The sequence below is a fragment of the Asterias rubens genome, chromosome 5 (genome assembly GCF_902459465.1).
Source record: "Asterias rubens chromosome 5, eAstRub1.3, whole genome shotgun sequence".
Lineage (NCBI taxonomy): Eukaryota > Metazoa > Echinodermata > Asteroidea > Forcipulatida > Asteriidae > Asterias > Asterias rubens.
In genome coordinates this window covers 8,477,634-8,495,920 of record NC_047066.1, presented here as the reverse complement: position 1 = coordinate 8,495,920, position 18,287 = coordinate 8,477,634, and the positions used below count along the sequence as shown (strand labels likewise).

General features: G+C 37.4%; 2 protein-coding genes across 8 annotated transcripts in view; both read right to left on the bottom strand.

Annotated features, from left to right (window-relative positions):
• Positions 1-6,780, bottom strand: part of LOC117290443 (NADPH--cytochrome P450 reductase-like) — a 30,319-nt gene extending 23,539 nt beyond the window's left edge. Inside the window, exon 1 of the mRNA XM_033771855.1 lies at positions 6,565-6,780. The gene's annotated coding sequence lies outside the window, so the exon portion shown is untranslated. The remainder of the gene's footprint in view (positions 1-6,564) is intronic.
• An 11,094-nt stretch (positions 6,781-17,874) lies between these two features.
• The window catches only part of LOC117290234 (membrane-associated phosphatidylinositol transfer protein 1-like), a 79,230-nt gene continuing 78,817 nt past the window's right edge, over positions 17,875-18,287 (bottom strand). For all 7 annotated transcript variants that reach the window (XM_033771504.1, XM_033771503.1, XM_033771506.1 and 4 more), the window contains one exon: positions 17,875-18,249. In XM_033771504.1, the coding sequence (XP_033627395.1) occupies positions 17,938-18,249 (312 nt within the window). In that variant the 3' untranslated portion in view covers positions 17,875-17,937. The remainder of the gene's footprint in view (positions 18,250-18,287) is intronic.

Genomic DNA, 18,287 nt, shown 5'->3' with positions numbered 1-18,287 from the left:
AAATACAAATACTGGACATGTGGCCTTGTTCAAACTTACATAACCGTATACCAGACATTTGGTGGTTGCATAAACCTTGTTATGCACAAGGGCATTCAAAAATGGTAACTCATGCTCGCCCCACATACATGCAGTACATTGTATACACAACCATGGAGGTAGAAATATCGTATCAACTACGCATTTTCCATTGTTGCATCATCGTTACATGTACCTCTTAAAGTCTCGAACATGTTTGCCTGATGACGTCAATGCATTAAGGTCTATTATGGAAGCTATTTTCTCACACCAGATTTACAATACATTGTATCCTACATTGTGAACAACCTGTCACCATGGTAACTGTCCCATTGTACACAAAAACTAAAAACTAAATTTGTTGTTAATTTTTGTTTATACAAACTTGTTACCAATCAATGTACTTGTCTTTGTCATTGAAACCAAAGGGGCCATAATTACCCATAAGGCCACGACTAATTACCCCACGGCCACAACTGTAATTAACCCAGTCTCCCCAAAATTGCTCCACGGTCTCCTCAACATAAATATCCTGTTGGGATAAGTGCCCTCTTTTCCCCGTTAGGGAAAGTGGTCTGGCTTTTGTCAAAACTTAATCCCTGACCTGACAGAACTATTCGCCAAAGGTATGCACTTCATCAAAAATAGGTCAACTATGACATCCCATGCCAAAACCAGACAATTCCTGGCCCAAATGGGTTCATGAGCTTTTCAAGATTAGAATATAAAAGGGAGCTCTTTCAAATTAACACCTTGCCCTAGTTAAATAGGGATACAAAAGCAGCAAATATATGTATTTCTTTAAAACAAATTTCCGCTTACATACACATGACATACTGCAGCCTAGTACATGTGATGTAGCAAAAACTACACAATGTGTGGGCTTTATTTTTTCTACTATTTACACCATTTTTAGGTTATGCTGCAAGAGCAAGGAAATTATTTCAGTCAGATTTTGTTTATATTGTTGTTGTTGCTGTTGTTATTTTTTTTGCAGGGTTGATAATTTAAGTCAAAATAGTTTGATGAAGACGCAATGTTTCTTATCACGGTCGTGAAAACCATATTTTTGAGGTGGCAAGAGGAGGAGTAGATTGCAACAGCCCCCTGAAAAAAATTTAATGTAGCCCACACCATCAATCAATTGGCCTTCAGGCCTTGTGTGTATGGCCAACTGGCATAAAAATAAAAAAATTAAACTAAAACTCTTAAACTTGGTTACAACAGGTACACAAGGTGCAACCCACCATTATAAAAACAGTTACTGAGTGTCCTAGCCATAGCCGTAGTCGTAGCTGTAGCCGCCAATTCGGTTTTGGCTATACCTGACTACAGGTGAAAGGGAATCACAAATAATAGACAGGCACTTATGTTAATAACCGTACCCCAAAGCAAGCACTGACAAGCATTCTGCAAACAAAACTTAATAATTCTATTGGCACTTCTTGTAAGCATCCTAAAAAAAATCAAATAAACAATTTTTTCCCTCACAGAACTATGACCTCGTCCTCCCCTACTTTTTTAACAACCGACCCCCCAAAAAGATCTCACGTTTTCTCCGGAACATGGTGTGCAAGGTACACTCCTGTGCCCACACGTATTTTGGGATCAAAGGTACCCTTGAAGAGAGCCAACACACAACAGCACAAGGTCCAACAGTTTAGTTCACAACAATGAATTCTTACTGCCAAACGAACTCAGGGGTGACTATCGCTCCAGAGTTGTCACTGTGAACTTTTTTTTAAGTTCACTGGAGTGTCGTCATTCCTCACATCAGTTCAAAATACTTGTTTTCGAGCGAGAGAGAGCATGGACATTGTACTCCATGCTGTAGCTATGATGAGGTGTATCTTTCACTGTACAGCAACACCCACTGACTGATCAAACCTGAACACAGGCTAAGAACATTGCTGAACATGCCACGCATGTGAACAAGTACATTATGTAGATTGCACCAGCAAAGCTTCTATACATTTGTGTGGTGCATGTGTACACTGTCTAATCCATTTTTTCCATATTTAGAAACACTTGTTTGACATAGGATTAGCGGAAGATATTACAGATTGTGATGTGGTGTAATAGTGTGGTGAACATGGTGAACCGAGTTTTTTGTTGTTAACAGTGGCCTTTTGAGCTACATGTATTTGTGTTTGACCAAGGAGGAAGGAGCTATCGTAATTTCCTGCGGATAAGACGCATCTTATCTAACTTTAAGAGCCCAAAACATTATTGCGTCTTATTTTTCGGAGCGCCTTGTCTGAAGTCTTATGATTATAGAGTAAAGTAATACCTTTATTTCGTCCAGGGTAATTCTACTTGTTATAATTTTTCTTCAAATAAAACCTGCAGCGTACATGTTGTGTAGTTTTTAACAAAATACAATCCCTTTACGTTGTGGTAAGTGTTCTTACATGTATATCATCACAGTGACCCCCGTTAGTGTTGATGTACAAGCAGTGAATGGGATCCTTCTAGCCGACATTACAATTTGCGATACAGACAGATTTAGCATAACAAAATTATGCATAACAAAACTATGCTTGCCAAAATAAGATTACCAGCTAAGCTACAATGTCACATGTACAATTTGTGACTGGTAACCTGCTCATTTCTGCTTGAGCAGCTCTACAAAATTGGGCCAAGGTTACAGACAACAGATGGCTCATACTGGTATGTGAGCTTACTTCAAAAATCAGCAACTTCAACAGTACAGTCACTGGTAACATGGTCTTCCGATCTGATGAAAATGAACCTCGTTTAAAACAATGCACACACTGTTGCACAACTGGCTGAAAATTTGCAAAATTTGCATTTTAGGCCCATTACTATCAGTCAATGTTTTATTGTCACAGGATGTATACAGTGCACTGCATTTTGGTTTTGCGAGTCTAAAAACTAAAATTTACCATAAATGCCAAGTAAAAAAATATGTTTAAAAAAAACCAAGTTGATCTCCCAGGTTTTTCCAAAAGAGGAGGATGAATACATGTATGGCTTACTATAGCTAATATGCGCCCTGTAAGCAAATGAAGTGTACGCTTACGTGTAATGCCAAAATTTAAAAATTTGTCCTTTGACCAGGGCCCAATTTCATAGAGCTGCTAAGCACAAAAATTTGCTTAGCATGACATTTCTTCCTTGATGAAAAAAGGATTACCAACCAAGTTTCCATTTCTTGCATATAGGCCATTGCTTGTTAGTGGTATTTAGCTGTTGTTTGCTTTAATCCTGAAAATCACGTGGAAATTTGGTTGGTCCTCCTGTTTTTATCAAGGAAGAAATTTCATGCTGAGCAAATTTTTGTGCTTAGCTCAGCTCTATGAAATTGGGCCCAGCACTGCTCCTCATTTGGCTAAGCGCACAATAATGTATGCAAAGTTATCCATGAAGCTTTTACCCCTCCAGTATAAAGTTGACATAAGAATGTTACGCTTCAATACCAAAAAAAAATAGGCATTGTGTACACACTTTAATTTAAATCAAACCTGTGAGACCAGAGGGATCCAGTACTTTAAAGACACGTCACTGGACACTATTGGTAATATTGTCAAAGACCAGTCTTCTCACTTTGTGTATCTCAACATAATACATGTATATGCATAAAATAACAAACCTTTGAAAATTTGAACTCAATTGGTCGTCGAAGTTGCCTTCCCGGACGCTAAACATGTTTCCCGGACGCTAAACATGTTTCTTTTTTTACTTGGCCTAGCATTGTTTCATTGCAGACACAGTGGCATGACCCGACTAGTCTTTTTTTCAGTCACTGTAGGCTACAGTGACTGGAAAAAAGTCTAGCCGGGTCATGCTTTTGTTTCTGCAATGCAACAACAGTAATTGTTATACCTCTGTACCAATTGTGAAGTCTGATTGGTCGAGAACCAATCATGTGACGCGCAACAAAAACGCATGTTACATGGCTCGACGGGCCGGGTAACATTAAAAGTGATGTACACACCTTGATCGTTCCCAGCGTTGGTCGATTTCCAGCGCCATGTACGAAACAACCGCGGGTTCGAGGGACTTGTTTCTTGTTCGTCTGCTTATTAAACAATGAATAGTCCGTCGTAATAATGTTTGAAGATGACAACAGAACTTTGAGAAGAGGAATAACAATTTTACAAAGGTATAACAAAACAATTGTTGCACGCTGAGACTGGGGTCCATGGGTTTTGTACACTCTCGAGGGTAAATGGCACCCTCAGCTTCGCCTCGGGTTCCATTTCCCCCCCTCGGGTGTACAAAACGCCATGGACCCCGTCACAGCGTGCAACAATTGTATACTGTAGCTAAGCTTGGGCGAAATCGATTTATTTTATTCACGATATATCGCGATATTCGATATAATCACGATTAATAAATTTGACATCATCAGTCTTCAAACTCCAAATGAAAGTTGTAGAAGAGACAGTCATAGCATAAGATAGTTGTTCTAATGACCTATTCTTCTGGTTTTACTCCAAACCTATGGGGTGCAAGATGTCTCAGCTAGGAAATACATCGTGATATTGCGATATTTAATCAATATCGCGATATATCGTGATATATCGCGATATATCGCGATATATCGATATTTCGATTAAAACCAAATCGTTCCGATATCGAAATCGTTTCCAAATTAATATCGCGATATTCGATAATATCGTGATATCGCCCAAGCTTAACTGTAGCGCTTCATCCCGGGATGCCAGTAACTCTTTCCTTTAGAGCCTGACAAATTTTTTTAAGGAAAGGGGGTCACCCCCTTCCCCCTCTCACACCCCCTAAACAATAAAAAACGTAACAGCAATTTCTTTATAAAACATAATGAAAAAGAAAATTCTGACAGTCCTGTGTAAACTTTTTGCCCGACGGCCGATCAACAATCTGTGCTGGCTCGTTGGTTTGACTGCGCACGTGATGTTCAGGGCGTGCAATGTCTCGTTACGCCACATTAAACTTCAGATTTTGCTTGTAAACAATTTACCATGACTGAGTTACCATGTTTCGTTAGTGTATTTATACGTTATTTGTCATCACACCTTCATGTAGTTTTCTGGTAATAATTTTTTTTAAATAATTATTCATAATTTTTAATAGGCCTATTTCTAATAACTTGAAAAATCACCAACAACAGTCTGAAACGGCCTGTTTTTGATAAAGACAGTGAGGCAGAAGCATTTGTATTTAGGGCCTACGTGCTTTTTATATTATTGTAATGTGCCGAGCTTGTGGGTTCCGAATTTGTGGGTTCCGAATTTGTGGGTGGCGAGTTTGCAAGGTGCCGAAGTCATGAAGTGACCAGCAGGGTTGTCAGGGCATGGCATCCAAGGGTACCGGTCACTTCGGCACCTTGCAAACTCGGCACCTGCAAACCCGGCACCTCGCTAACTCGTTACCTAAAGACAAACTCGGCACCCACAAACTCGGCACATGTACAAATACAAACTTGGCACCAAGTTAAAAAAGTTCGATTTTCACAGTTGTATGGTAGGCTTCATTTTTATGTAAAAGTTCAGTGTCGAAGTGTCCCATTAAAAGCTTGATCCTGTTATAAAGTTATTAGTAATAATTACAAATATTATTGGAATATACTTATTGTAAAAATTACCAGAAAATCGAAGCGACGTTATATAGCACGGGACGGAAACAAAATAACACTGAAAGGAGTGTGAGTGTGCAAACGATCTTTGGTGTGTGCACGCCATGTGAGGTCACGCACAGGACTGTCGCGGAACTGACGGGAAGTTAGTCCCCTGATCATGGCCGGCGCCTTTCGGCAAATCACGCTCTGTTAAAAAGCAAAAATCCATTGAAAACCATCAAACTTAACAAACCCTTATTGAAATTGTTCAAAGCCCAAAACATAAAAAATGGCGCCGCACTTCACCGACATGGACGCATCAGCTAGCCTAAACAACATTTTAAAACTTGTTGACTACGGTGCGGGCGCGGGCCCAAATTTTCTCAAGAGTTCGTAATTCTTATCAACTCCCAAAACTAGTGATTTTGCCATTAACACTAACAGCGTTTACATTTACAAAGCTATACTAACTCTCAAACCATTTTTTATTGTGTAAGTAGGCTACACGTATGTTACTTCATTTTAACCACTTGACTCTTCAAGAATCAAAGTGATATTGCTTGGTACCGAGTTTGTTAGTCAGTGAGTAAAAGGCCGGTGCCGAGTTTGTATGGTGCTGACACACTTGTTGACGAGTGGGTGCCGAGTTTGGAAGGTGCCGAGTTTGCAAGGTGCCGAGTTTGCAGGAGGTGCCGAAGTGTCCGGCATTCGCATCCAACAACACCTCAAATCCAAAGCAAAGCAAGGATATGCAGACGTCAGTTCAGTACTAACTGCTCAATGGAAAAAAGAGAAATGCGAAATTAAATTGCCATCACTCCCCTCAGGGAGGAATGCTCCCATCATAAGTGTTTGACAATCAATGATTATCAGTCTCAGAACAGAACCCGTACACACTCATGACAAATAAAAGTCCTATACATTGGTACACCTTTTTAGTTCAGACTTCAGTCGTCTATAAAAATGAAATTCATAATACTTACTTATTACTTAGCGGACTACGTAGCTAGAGCCCTGCGCCAATTCCTCTGCCAGTACACGACAAAGACAGCTCGCCCAATAATCTTCTTTAGTCGCGAAGTTGTGTAAATTTTCAAAACCAATCCAGCACCAAGGACGAGGTGCTCCGTCGATCAGCTGTGTAGGTTGACTACGGTGCTGGCTGTTCGATCCGTTGATTGATTTATCATCAATCGATAAAGGTGGTGGTCGTGCCAGTTGTGTGTATAGAGCCCAAAACTACGCATGTAGCCCAAGCCACGCATCTCGGAGATACCTGTAGCGCCGTATTGGGCGGGTTTTGGGATGTGTATGATGACATTACGTCATTAACAAAATAAGTTTCATCATTGACCACCTCTCGCATGGTGGCGCAGAACACGTGGCAGGAGTATTCAGTCATAATTCAATTTCGGCCCAGCTTGGTCATGCTTGTCATTGTCCGTTTCTGGGAACTGAGGTTATGTCATCATTTGTGAACGAGCAGCAGACGATGAGATAATCTCTAGCGCTCTCTATAAATAACGATGCAGTATATATTATTATAAATAACTCCACTCGAATATAATTATAACTAAAAGCACTCGAAAATAATTTATAACTGTGTTCCACTAAATAAATCTCGAAAATAAAACAAAGATGGCATGATTATCGTAATAATAGATTTATATTAATAGAAAACCTGGCGTTCTCCCTTTATGGTAAACTTCGCTTCATTGGCCTACTTTGCTGTGAGACTATAATTTCAAAATGAAGGGGGAAATAAATTGTAGCACTTTACAAGGTGAGTTGTATTTGAAATACCTGCGTGATATTACAAAGTCATTTACATAGGTTTACAGTGGTAATAATTTTCTTCCTCCATGGTATGGCCTCCATTTTTTCGATTTAAATTTGAAATTTAATTGTTCAGTATTTATTTTTAAATTTTAAAACTACTTTGTCAAAAATCACAACCCATTGGATCCTTCCTTGCTCTATGCATTTAGTGTGTTCCCTGTAAAGCTGTTGCCGTTATTCATCTGTCAGCAGTGAAACCAATTGGGGACCAGTAACATATAAAGTTTCAACTAATTTTCTTTGTGACCACTGTATTTCCCTTAATTGCAAACAATAAATCACTTTACACACACTTTCTTCTTTTAAGCATACAATAATATCATTTATTCTTGCACTTTCAAAATAGTATATCCACAAAACACATTTTCATAAATTATAATGCAAATTGTAAAAAGACAGATGCAATAATATCAAGTATTTTCTTTCTATTTGAGAACAGTCAGACCCTATGCTGAAAGACCAAAAAATGAAAAACAAAAAAACACAAATTTCTTTATTATTTGAGATGTTAAAATATTAATAATGCTCGGTCTGGTGGTCTTTACAAACCACACCACCCTCCGAATCATCCTCCAATGTCTTGTCCACTTTTGTAATCCATTAATTTTCCATGAGAGTAGAATAGAGAAAATGGTGGAACAGCTTTTAGAAGTCTCCAAACTCATATTGAAGTTGTGTAAAATACCACTGTCTTTGATGCCCTTCAAATGGTTAGTGCAGTCCAAACACATTCTATACGTCACATTGTGGTCTGTTGTGCTGGTACATTTTTGTACAGAGAATTTTCCATTCCTTAAGATATTCAATCAAAACAGCATTGAATTTGACTTTTTCTGGCATAATTTTTTTTGTCTTTTTACAGACCATTTGTTTTTGGATTTTCGATGAAGTCAGATTTTGCTGTGAAAGAGTAGGCTAGCAACTAATGAGACACTTTTCACTGTTTAACAGTGAGGTTAGAGACTTTAAAAGACTATCTTTCACTAAACATCACATTACCAACATGGTGAACAAATTATGTGAAGTAAAAGCAGACATTGTTATGAAGCTTTATGAATTTTTTCCCTGACTGTTACATTGATATAGATCAATGAACACAAAATATCATTTGTCAATGACATCCCCTTCTCTTCATTCGAGTTGCTGATTTGAAAACACATGGTTTAGAAAAAAAGTTGCCGATAAATATTAGTTTAAAACTTTTTGGCAGTAGTGATTTACAGTTGTGCGATGAAGACAAACCCCCGCTGACACCTGTGAACAAGTTAAACTTTTACACAGTTGGACTTGACACCAAAACCCTTCAGTCTCTTAACTCTAAGTTAACTGTAAGTGTTAATGACATCAAAGCTTATGGATGGGTTGCTTACTTTGCATCAGAACTCACTTTAAACATGGCGGTGCATTGAGCTTGACCAAACAAGGTTATTGTGACTAGATTGTACACAATGGTAACTTTCATAAAGAAATATCAGAAATGTTGGTATCCAACGGGTCATGGTTAAACCTTGTCTTGCTCGCAAACCATAAATGCACCAGCCATAACAGTACTCATGCAGGTTCACTCTGAATCCACCAAGCAATAATCTTTTTTGTACAGACAATGATGGGAGCGACCCAAGCCCCAACAACTACTTGGTCCACTCCACGCTAAAGACTTTTAAAATTGGGCCTTAGAAATTTGAACGAACCACCAAGCGTTGAAAAGAAGATTGGAAAGCATCTGAATGAGTGTGATAAACTAATGCTGATAAAAACAGCGGAACAGTCAAGTTACAACAACACCATTGACATTCCCAGTTTGTGTGGACCTTTAAAAACAGCTTCAACAGACAAGGTGAGCATGGACATTTGTAATCTGTAAACACTTGTCTATAGACCATTATGCATTGATGTCACCTCCCCCCCCCATCTTAAAGGTATAACAATAATAAAACCATGGTATTGATTGGTCGATGGGCAACTTTCTTTTCACCTCTAATAACAGAGGGCGCCCTTCTCAAATGATGTCATGGGGCAAAATTCCTGTTCATGTATCTACAGTGAAAAAGACTAGGAGGTAATAATACTGGAAAGTAACTTATAACATTTTTGGTTTCAGTTTACACGAATTTTTGCTGAGATGAGTGAGTCATTTTGGAAAAGAGTGTATTTTTAACTACAAAATGTTGACTGAATTTAGTTGACTGAAATCAATGTTACTCATTTTAGATTTAAAAAGAGTGATAATTTCAAAAAGTTAAACATTTCAGAGATGGAATTGCAAACCATTAATTTAATGTGGGTTGAGGTCATGATTTTATTTTTTAAAGTTGTTGTAGTTTTTGTTAACGTTCCAATGGGAATACAGTATATTTTGACAAATATCTGAACCCAACAACTGGTGACCCGCATCATCAATTAGCATTTAACAATACAACACTTCCAGCTGGTCCCCTACATGTCTGCATAGCAAATAAATATTTCCTAAGTGATTGAAAATCTCATAATAGACGTATGATTAACACAGGATTGTTTGAGGACTGAATAAGCCATACTTTCTTTAGATATCAAGTTAATTAACATTACAGAAAGAAAATGAATGTTTAAAAAAACCTCACCTGGTCCTCACATCATTAGCATAATTGCAATAACCCATATTATTTTTGCAATGATAAATACATACTTCATGCAAGTGAAAAAAAAAAAAAAAAATTGGTGCCCAATGATGAATATCGGTGTATGCATAAAAATGATTACGTCCATGCATCATAATGTAGACATCATGCCCTTCTCACAGGAGTTTAACATGCAGAACCAATTTAGAGGTAAAACAATATTTAAACACCAACTGAGAAAAGCCTCAGTCTATGAAACCAAAGGATTAATTTCTTGGTCAAATTTCAATAACAATTTAATCCCGATGTGTGTTAGCACTGTCAGTACTTATCCAAGCTCTGTGAAAAAAAATCACAGGCATGTTACTGGGTTGGGATTCGAACCCACAATCTTTGCAATTCTATACGCCTTTCTGAATATTTATGCATGAGGTACGTCACAATGCTAATCCAAAACGAGGCGATGGGCGCAGCCACTGCAAGTGATGGGGGACGTGCGCCCATAGCCTCATTTTGGGTAAGAATTATGACGTCGTGCATAAATATTAAGAGAGGCGTATAGAGAAGTGTCTTACCAACTAGACCACCAAAATTTTTTTTGTTGACAGAGCTTGGGGAAGTACCAAGTTTACAGTGCTAGCACACATTGGCGTATATGGGTAAAAACCAAAATTAATACTCTTTATCCCTGATGCAAATTTTCATCTATTAAAAATGTATAATACAACACTGTGGAGATGTTGAACTAAGATATTTGAATTGTCCAGAGAGACTGCCGACGTACTTGTTGGAAAAAAGTTCTGATGTATAAGAACAGCTAATATAATATGTTTATGATCCAGCAGATAATTGATATAGCAGGTCAATTAACACCACTACAGTGACAACCCCTACCCCGAAAGAAAGAAAAAAGAAAAACATACATTGGCACAACATTTTTAAAAGCATCAACAACGATATCATCAAAGAAAATTACACACAAAAAAGAAATTAACCATACAAAAATAAAGTGCAAAATCTAGCCAAACATTAATATCTATAATAATAGTCAGAGATGAAATGAGGTGCACTGGATCAAGATGAGGTTTGACACCATGGTGGGTAACAAATAATTGCACATCAATTAAGAAAAGAAATCAACAAAGAAACTGGTTTCACTGAAGAAAGAAAAAAACAAGTTCCCTCAAATTTGTCTGATGATAAAATCAGTTATCTGTTTAGGTGAGGTCATTTGAATTCTTGCGCATGTCATTAATTTAATATTTACCATCTGTTAAGTAACAGCAAAACAGTGAAAGTATTTTTGTATTGAATCACACTAGGTTGAATATTGAAACCCTTGTGAAATTATCCACACTGAAACATTTCACCTGGTGGGAAATGGTTTGCATCATGGTACATCCCTGTAAAATATTTCACTCTGAAAGTTCACCTGGGTGAAAATTCACCCCTTGTGAAAATTTACACTCAAATTTTTCACCTGGTCAAACATCTGGTGAACTACTTTGAAAGTGTGAAATAGTTCCAACCAAAGTAAAAAATATTTTGTCGCCATACAGTTGATCAAAACAGTAATCCTGCCGTCGATTTCACCAAACTCTTCCTAACTTAGGATAGGACGGGTTCAGTTCCGTATTCAGTTCCGTAGGACGCATTGAACCCATCCTAGCTAACTCGAGTTGGGATTAATCCTAGAGTTTCCGTGAAATCGGCTGCAGAAGTGATATTTTCTTGCCAACTTAAAAACCAAAACAAAGGGGCAACATCAGAGGGTCATGAACCCAAGACCCCCTTACCTCCACTCAGATTTATAATTTCATGCCACAATTGTTTCTTTGAGGCCTAAATGTTCATGATCAAATTAAATCAATGTGGATTTAGAAACAAAACCTTTAATAACAACTTCAACACCACTTCACAAGTGGCGTACATTGCCATGTGTCTAAGGCAATCGGATACGACATTTCAGAATTTCCACTTCTTGAAACTTTAGTTATATTATTACCGCAAATTTGTTGAAAACCAAAATATACATAAACATATTCCAGCCAAAGAATCTCATCATCGAACCTAAAAGTAAAAAAAAAAAAAATACTCAACAAATATCTCATATTGAGTCGCATCTTCCATCAATGAGCAATCTCTTTGAGTGTACCTACTCGCCACTAAAAAAAAAGAAAGCAAAATAAAAATACAAAACACAAATCTGTTGCATGCAAAGGCGGACATACAACAATGACAATACCGTAGTATCATCACAAATATATGTAATAATAACACCAATGAATATTAATTAGTAGTACTATGGTAATATACTTTACATAAACACATAGAAACTTATATCAGAATAGTAGTTCATTTTTGCAATGCTTGAATATTTTTACAATTTGTTTTTTCTTCATCTTTTACAAGACATAACCTTTTGTATATTCATACGTTTTTTTTTAAATCACCTTCGATCATTTACATACTCAACTGCAATGTTGGAGGGGAAGGAGGGGGGGGGGGAGGTTAGGAAGAGGGTTAGGACAGGTATGGGTTGTTCCAAAATAGCAGTTTATTAAAAAGTTGTCATTTTTTTCTCTGTTTTGTTTTTGGTATCAGAGCGGTCATATTGGAATCACAGCCTCTTTCAGTTAGTGTCGGCAAGTTAAATCTTTCTCGTCACATCGTTAAAGCGTGATTTTGTTATTCTGGTCAAATCAGTTTATCATTTTTGTATACACTTTTCTTTTTTTTCAGTTTTAAGCACGTCACATGGTCACGGTATATATATATACATAGTCACAGTACTCATAAAACATGTACAATTGTCTATTTTTTTTTCATTTTGTATAATAAATACGTTAAAATACATTTAAAATTACATTAAAATACGTTTTTGCTGTCGAAGAGCACAAATGGCACTAAAGAACAAGTCAAATTACGATCAAATGTTAGTCTTACGTCAGTTAATAACAGGCAAAGACAAATTCAGTGAAAAAGAAAATGTTTCTCAAATATGGCTCGCCAATTCTTCAAAATGCACTTATTCTTTTAAGGTGCATGAAGTTTGTATTTTATTGTCTTCAAAGGTAACGTATGTTTGCACCCAAACATGTTTCAAAAAAATGTCATTTGATCTGAAAGTTTCATATCGTCGTCTTACAACTGGCCAGCCATTTTTTGTATGTATATATTTTTTTCTTTTGAGAAACATTTCTTGCATTTTTAAAAGACCTCTTCAAGTACATGCAAGCAGTGGCGTACCCAAGTTAAGAAGGAGTGCTAGGCAAGGCTTACAGGGCAGCTTCAGGTGCTTGGTGGCTCCTTCCCCAAAGACCTGGGGTCGATTTAACAAAGAACTTAGGACTAGTCCTACAACTTAGGACTAGTCCTAGGAGATATTAAAAACTTAAGGCTATTCCTAAGTTAGGACGAGCAACTTTTCTTAACTCAAGATAAGACTAGCCTTAACTCATTGTGAAATCCACCCATGAATTCTCAAGTCTGCATAGGCCTACACTTTCTTCAACTGTAGGAGTTAACTGTAGCAAGGATGAGAAGTTTCTGACTCTTATCTGCATTCAGACTTTTTTTATTTTCTGCGCAGCGAAAAAAGTTGCTGTTATTTTTTTAAAGCTATAATGGACTTATGCTCTCTGATCTACTTCTCTAGCCATGAGGATACCTTTCCAAGAAGATCCCTTAAATCGATAAACCCAGGATGTTATACGAAAAGGTGGGAGCACCATCCTTTCAACATTATAACATACCAATCAAAATATCTTTCTCAAATTTGGATCTGGTTTCAAATTTTGTTTCCAGCAATGACTCTCACCTCTGCCAAAGCCAACTTCCAGTAAAGGTCAAAGCTCAAAGGAACTTGACATTTATCACTGCAGAGTTCTCTCTTAACAGTGGTCTGATGCTGGCCAAATGCTACTAAAAACACCACTGGATCAGTCAGAATTCTGTTCAACTAGTCTGGCTGCCAAGTTTAGTGCTTCCAATAGCTACACATACACCACTGATCATTCATACTGCTCCAAATCACATAGTCCAGTGCTAAAGACAATGTTGAAAGGAAACAAAAAACATAAACCAGTGAAAGATATGGGGTACCAGTGAAATGACAAGCTAACTCAGGCCTGATACTTCACACAACAACGGGGGCGATTGCCTCCATGCCCCTGGTCAATTGCCTTGGTGCCCTTGAAATGATCAAGTAGAATTTACAATTTCCTCGTCGGGTGCCCTTTACTGAGAAGAAAATGTCTTGGTGCCATTGCCCTCTCAAAAACAAAGCATCTGGTCCTGCTGACTAGTGACTGATAAAGTAAAAGGGCAAACCCTGCATTGGTTGAGAGTTGTGCAAGGTGTGCAAGTGTTTTCACCAATTGACCTCAGCAATGGCGGCCAATGCAAGGGATCTATTGACCATATTGAATAACCCCTTTGTTTCTATGAAAGTCGCCATCTTGTAGGGGCAAACCATATGCGCACCTCATCATTTACATCAATGAAGCATGCAGCGTTCCCGATTTAATTTCTATGGCACACACCTCACAGACGCCATGTTGTAGGGCAGGTTTTTGAATGGTGATGTCATATTCAATCTGGTCTATAGGCAACTTGTGTTCCTGCACCCCTCTTTTATACACAGCAAAAGTATTCCAATATGCAAACGACCATCCACTGATTTGCAGCCATCTATTGCCAAGAAATTCCCATCCTCCATTCTTGATCAAAATCTTGTGTGCACCACTGAGTGAAAGTCAGAGAAAAACGATTTTTGCATACCACTGTAAGCACTATATATGGTCTATATACAAACGTACTTGTCACTCGATAAAATACTTCATTACAATAAAATATAAAGTTTGACTATCATGTTGGATAGTGTCTCAATATATTCAATGTGCGCACTTTGGTTATTGTGCTAATAATATATAATCAATAATTTGGTCTTCTTCTTTTTGTTTATACCCACATCAAGGTGTTTTGATTGAAATACTTAAAAACACAGTTTACATTCATCTCAATTTTTTTAGTTTTAGGGTTCATCAGTTTTGCTCTTAATTACTTTTTTTTTAAAGCCATTATACATAGTTGAATACTAATATTTATTAAAATATATTTTCATTTTGTTTTACTTAATCAATATTTTTTGCTGACTCTGAAGAGCAGGCCTGCAAGTTAAGTGTTGATGGATAGAGAAACATACATATTAGTTCGTGTACTCATCGGTTTTTGACCAGTTCTAACTGGTTTCCACTACCTTCTTGCTGTATCAAGCCTTCTATCAAAGAAAACCAGTTATGGCTAGTTATGACTGGTACTATAAGCCAATTCATTCAGAATGATGCTGGTAGGTGTTTTTCAGGCCTTTGATCAAACTGGTTTAGACTGGTTCAGTTTGGTTTAAGCTGGATTATCTGACTCAACTGCCACAAGCAGCTGGTCCCAACATAGACATCCTTTTGTTTTACTGTTGTCAACAATAAGTTCTAACTGGAGCCAAAATAGCTCCAACTGGTTTAAGCTAGTTGTAAGCACATATTAATGGCTGTGATTAGTTCTGTATTCATGACTGCTCTTTGGCACATTGATTAAAAACTTCTTCTCACTAGATCTAGCTAGCTGTTTTCACCTCTTCTGATTCTTTCACCACTGATGTCAACAATAAGCACATTTGACTGGTTGTCTTTTTTCGAAATACAAATATTGACAATTTTCAATCAATTTCTGTTTTACACACTTGGTTGGCAATTTAAGTTTTCTACATCGAGAGAAGAGTGTTTTTTCCCTTTTTTTTTTTTTTCAAAGTTTACTTTAATGAACTGAGCAACTGTCAACAAAGAAACGAAACGGTTGGGTGGTTTTTTTTAAAGATTATTTTCTCAACATTCCAAAACAGGGGCCTCAAAAATTCCCTCCAAACAAGGTTAGAATAGAAAACAGGACAGGTACAATCTTGATAATGAAAACAATAGGAGACTTTCCAACGCTAGGTGGCAGCAGACATACCGGGTAAATTTCCATTGTTTACGTAGTTCTTAACATGCGCATAATTCTGAGAACAATGGATTTACCCGGTAAGTCTGCTGCCCTCCATCGTCCCAGAAAGTCTCCCATTTGGTAAATCACCAAATTCAATAAAGTGCTTGCACAAAACATGTTCATGGAACCATCTCTAAAAATGTTATTTGAATTTGAATTTTATTTGAGGGACTCAGGGTGTAAGGTTCCGATTTCTTGCCAATTTGACCAAACAAATTTAGATTAAAAAAAAAATAATAATAATAAAAATAATTTATTATTGGAATGCGGACTTAATCTCACGTCCATCAACCATGAACAAACAATTTTGCATAAATTATAACATGTATTTTTGTGCATTGTCCGTGTCATATGCAAAATTTGATCAGAGGGGAAAAACAAATTCATAAAAACTGGGCGATACAACTTTAATGGGGACTTTGGAACTTTAAGTTTAATCATGCAGGTTCACCATGTAACGATTGCTAAGTTTTTTTTAACAATTGGTGACTCTGAAATAAGCTAGTTGGTTTATTCTCAATAGTTATTTTCCTCCATGGTTCGACCAGTGATTTTTCTGAGCATATTCCATCTACCGACAATGGCCATTGTCAGTAGATTGGGTACGCTAAGAATTAACACTGTCAAGTAATTCTTGGTTGAATGTTTAAGAGCTGAGAAAACCTGCTGTATTTCTCAGACTAATAAAAAATCCTTTTGACATAAGTGAACTTCTCTAGTAAACCAAGTATGACAGAGAATTCAAATGGATGTATAGATCTAAAGTTTTCTTTTTTTTATATAGGCTGATTTTAGCCTTCGAAAAAGACTCTGCTAGGGTCGAAACGTCAGGCCATTTTTTGCATTTTATACAATTGATCCTTTTGGTTTGCAATAACTTCTTCTGTTTTTTTTTGTTTTTTTTTTACATTTTACGAAAGTCTATGCAGTACATTCCCTTTCACATGGATGAAGTTTATGGGACAAAAATAAAACGCGAACAAACTTACAAAACAGGTATTTAGAATTCTTTCAGAGATCCTTTAGCCAAGTGTTTCAGTTGCTGACAGTTGAAAAGTTCTTAAAGAGCTCGGAGAAACTTTTTTTTAACTACACCATATTTTTTTATGGTTTTGGTTTATTTCCCAAGCCTAGGAAGCAATTAAATCTACCATGCTTTATAGTTATATTTATTTACATCAATACATCACTCTGAAAATGTTTCTATTTTTGAATCATTTTGTTTTTCTCTATCCGCCTGCTTCTCAGCATCAACAATACATCCGTTACTATGGCAACGTGATATGTGTATACACACCTGGGCTGTATAATAAATTCCCCAATCAGATTGAATCTTCGTATTGATCCCTTGCACCAAAAAACACGGTTACCATCTAATTAACTATTTAGCAATAATCACTGAACATCGACCTTAAAATTTTCATTCTTTGTTCGTCTGTCCCTGCGTCAAATGTTTTTAGGCGAAGTAAACTGAGACGCGATGTTTTTGTTTAGCCTTTGTTCATCCCTGTATAATGATGACCTATTTCTCTCTTTGGATTAGTGCTTCTTCTTCTTTTTCTTTTTCTTTTTTTACGGACATTCATCCAGAAAAATTTTCGCCTAGGATTTGACGAACATGTTATTGTCTTTCACCAATCTACTCAGAGAATAACAAATGTACGGTGAGTGCATAATGATGTGCAATGCTAACATCCGAGTTTGTCTTCGACGATTCCATGATTCGAAATTCACATATCAAGATTTTTTGTTTTCTGATCCTCAACTTCTCAGATCAAACCTACGGTTTCTCCGAAGCTGATTGTGAATGCTTCATTCCTGGAAAATACATGCGACTCTTGTCGAGCCGTGTTTCCATTAAAAAAAAAAAAACTTCCCTCATATCTCAAACTTGACGCTGGACTGAGGCTTGTTCATTTTGAAGCTGCCTCCCGAGAAGCATGGGTTGGCCGCCTTGGAGTTTCCCGACGTACTGCTGCTTCGGAAGCTTCCCCCAGTCACGCCCTGGCGTATCCCGCTGCCCCCGTACGACATGGTTCTCGACGCAGTCTGCTTGCCGCTGCGTTGGATACGGGACTGGCCCGGTAGACTAAAGCAACCTTTGCGCAGGATCAGACGGGAGTTTCCGACGGCCGGACGGGACTGCCTGGCGAGAGTGTCCAGATGCGCTGAGTAACCTCCGCTTAAGATCTACGAAAAAGATATAAAAATGCATTTGAAATAATAAT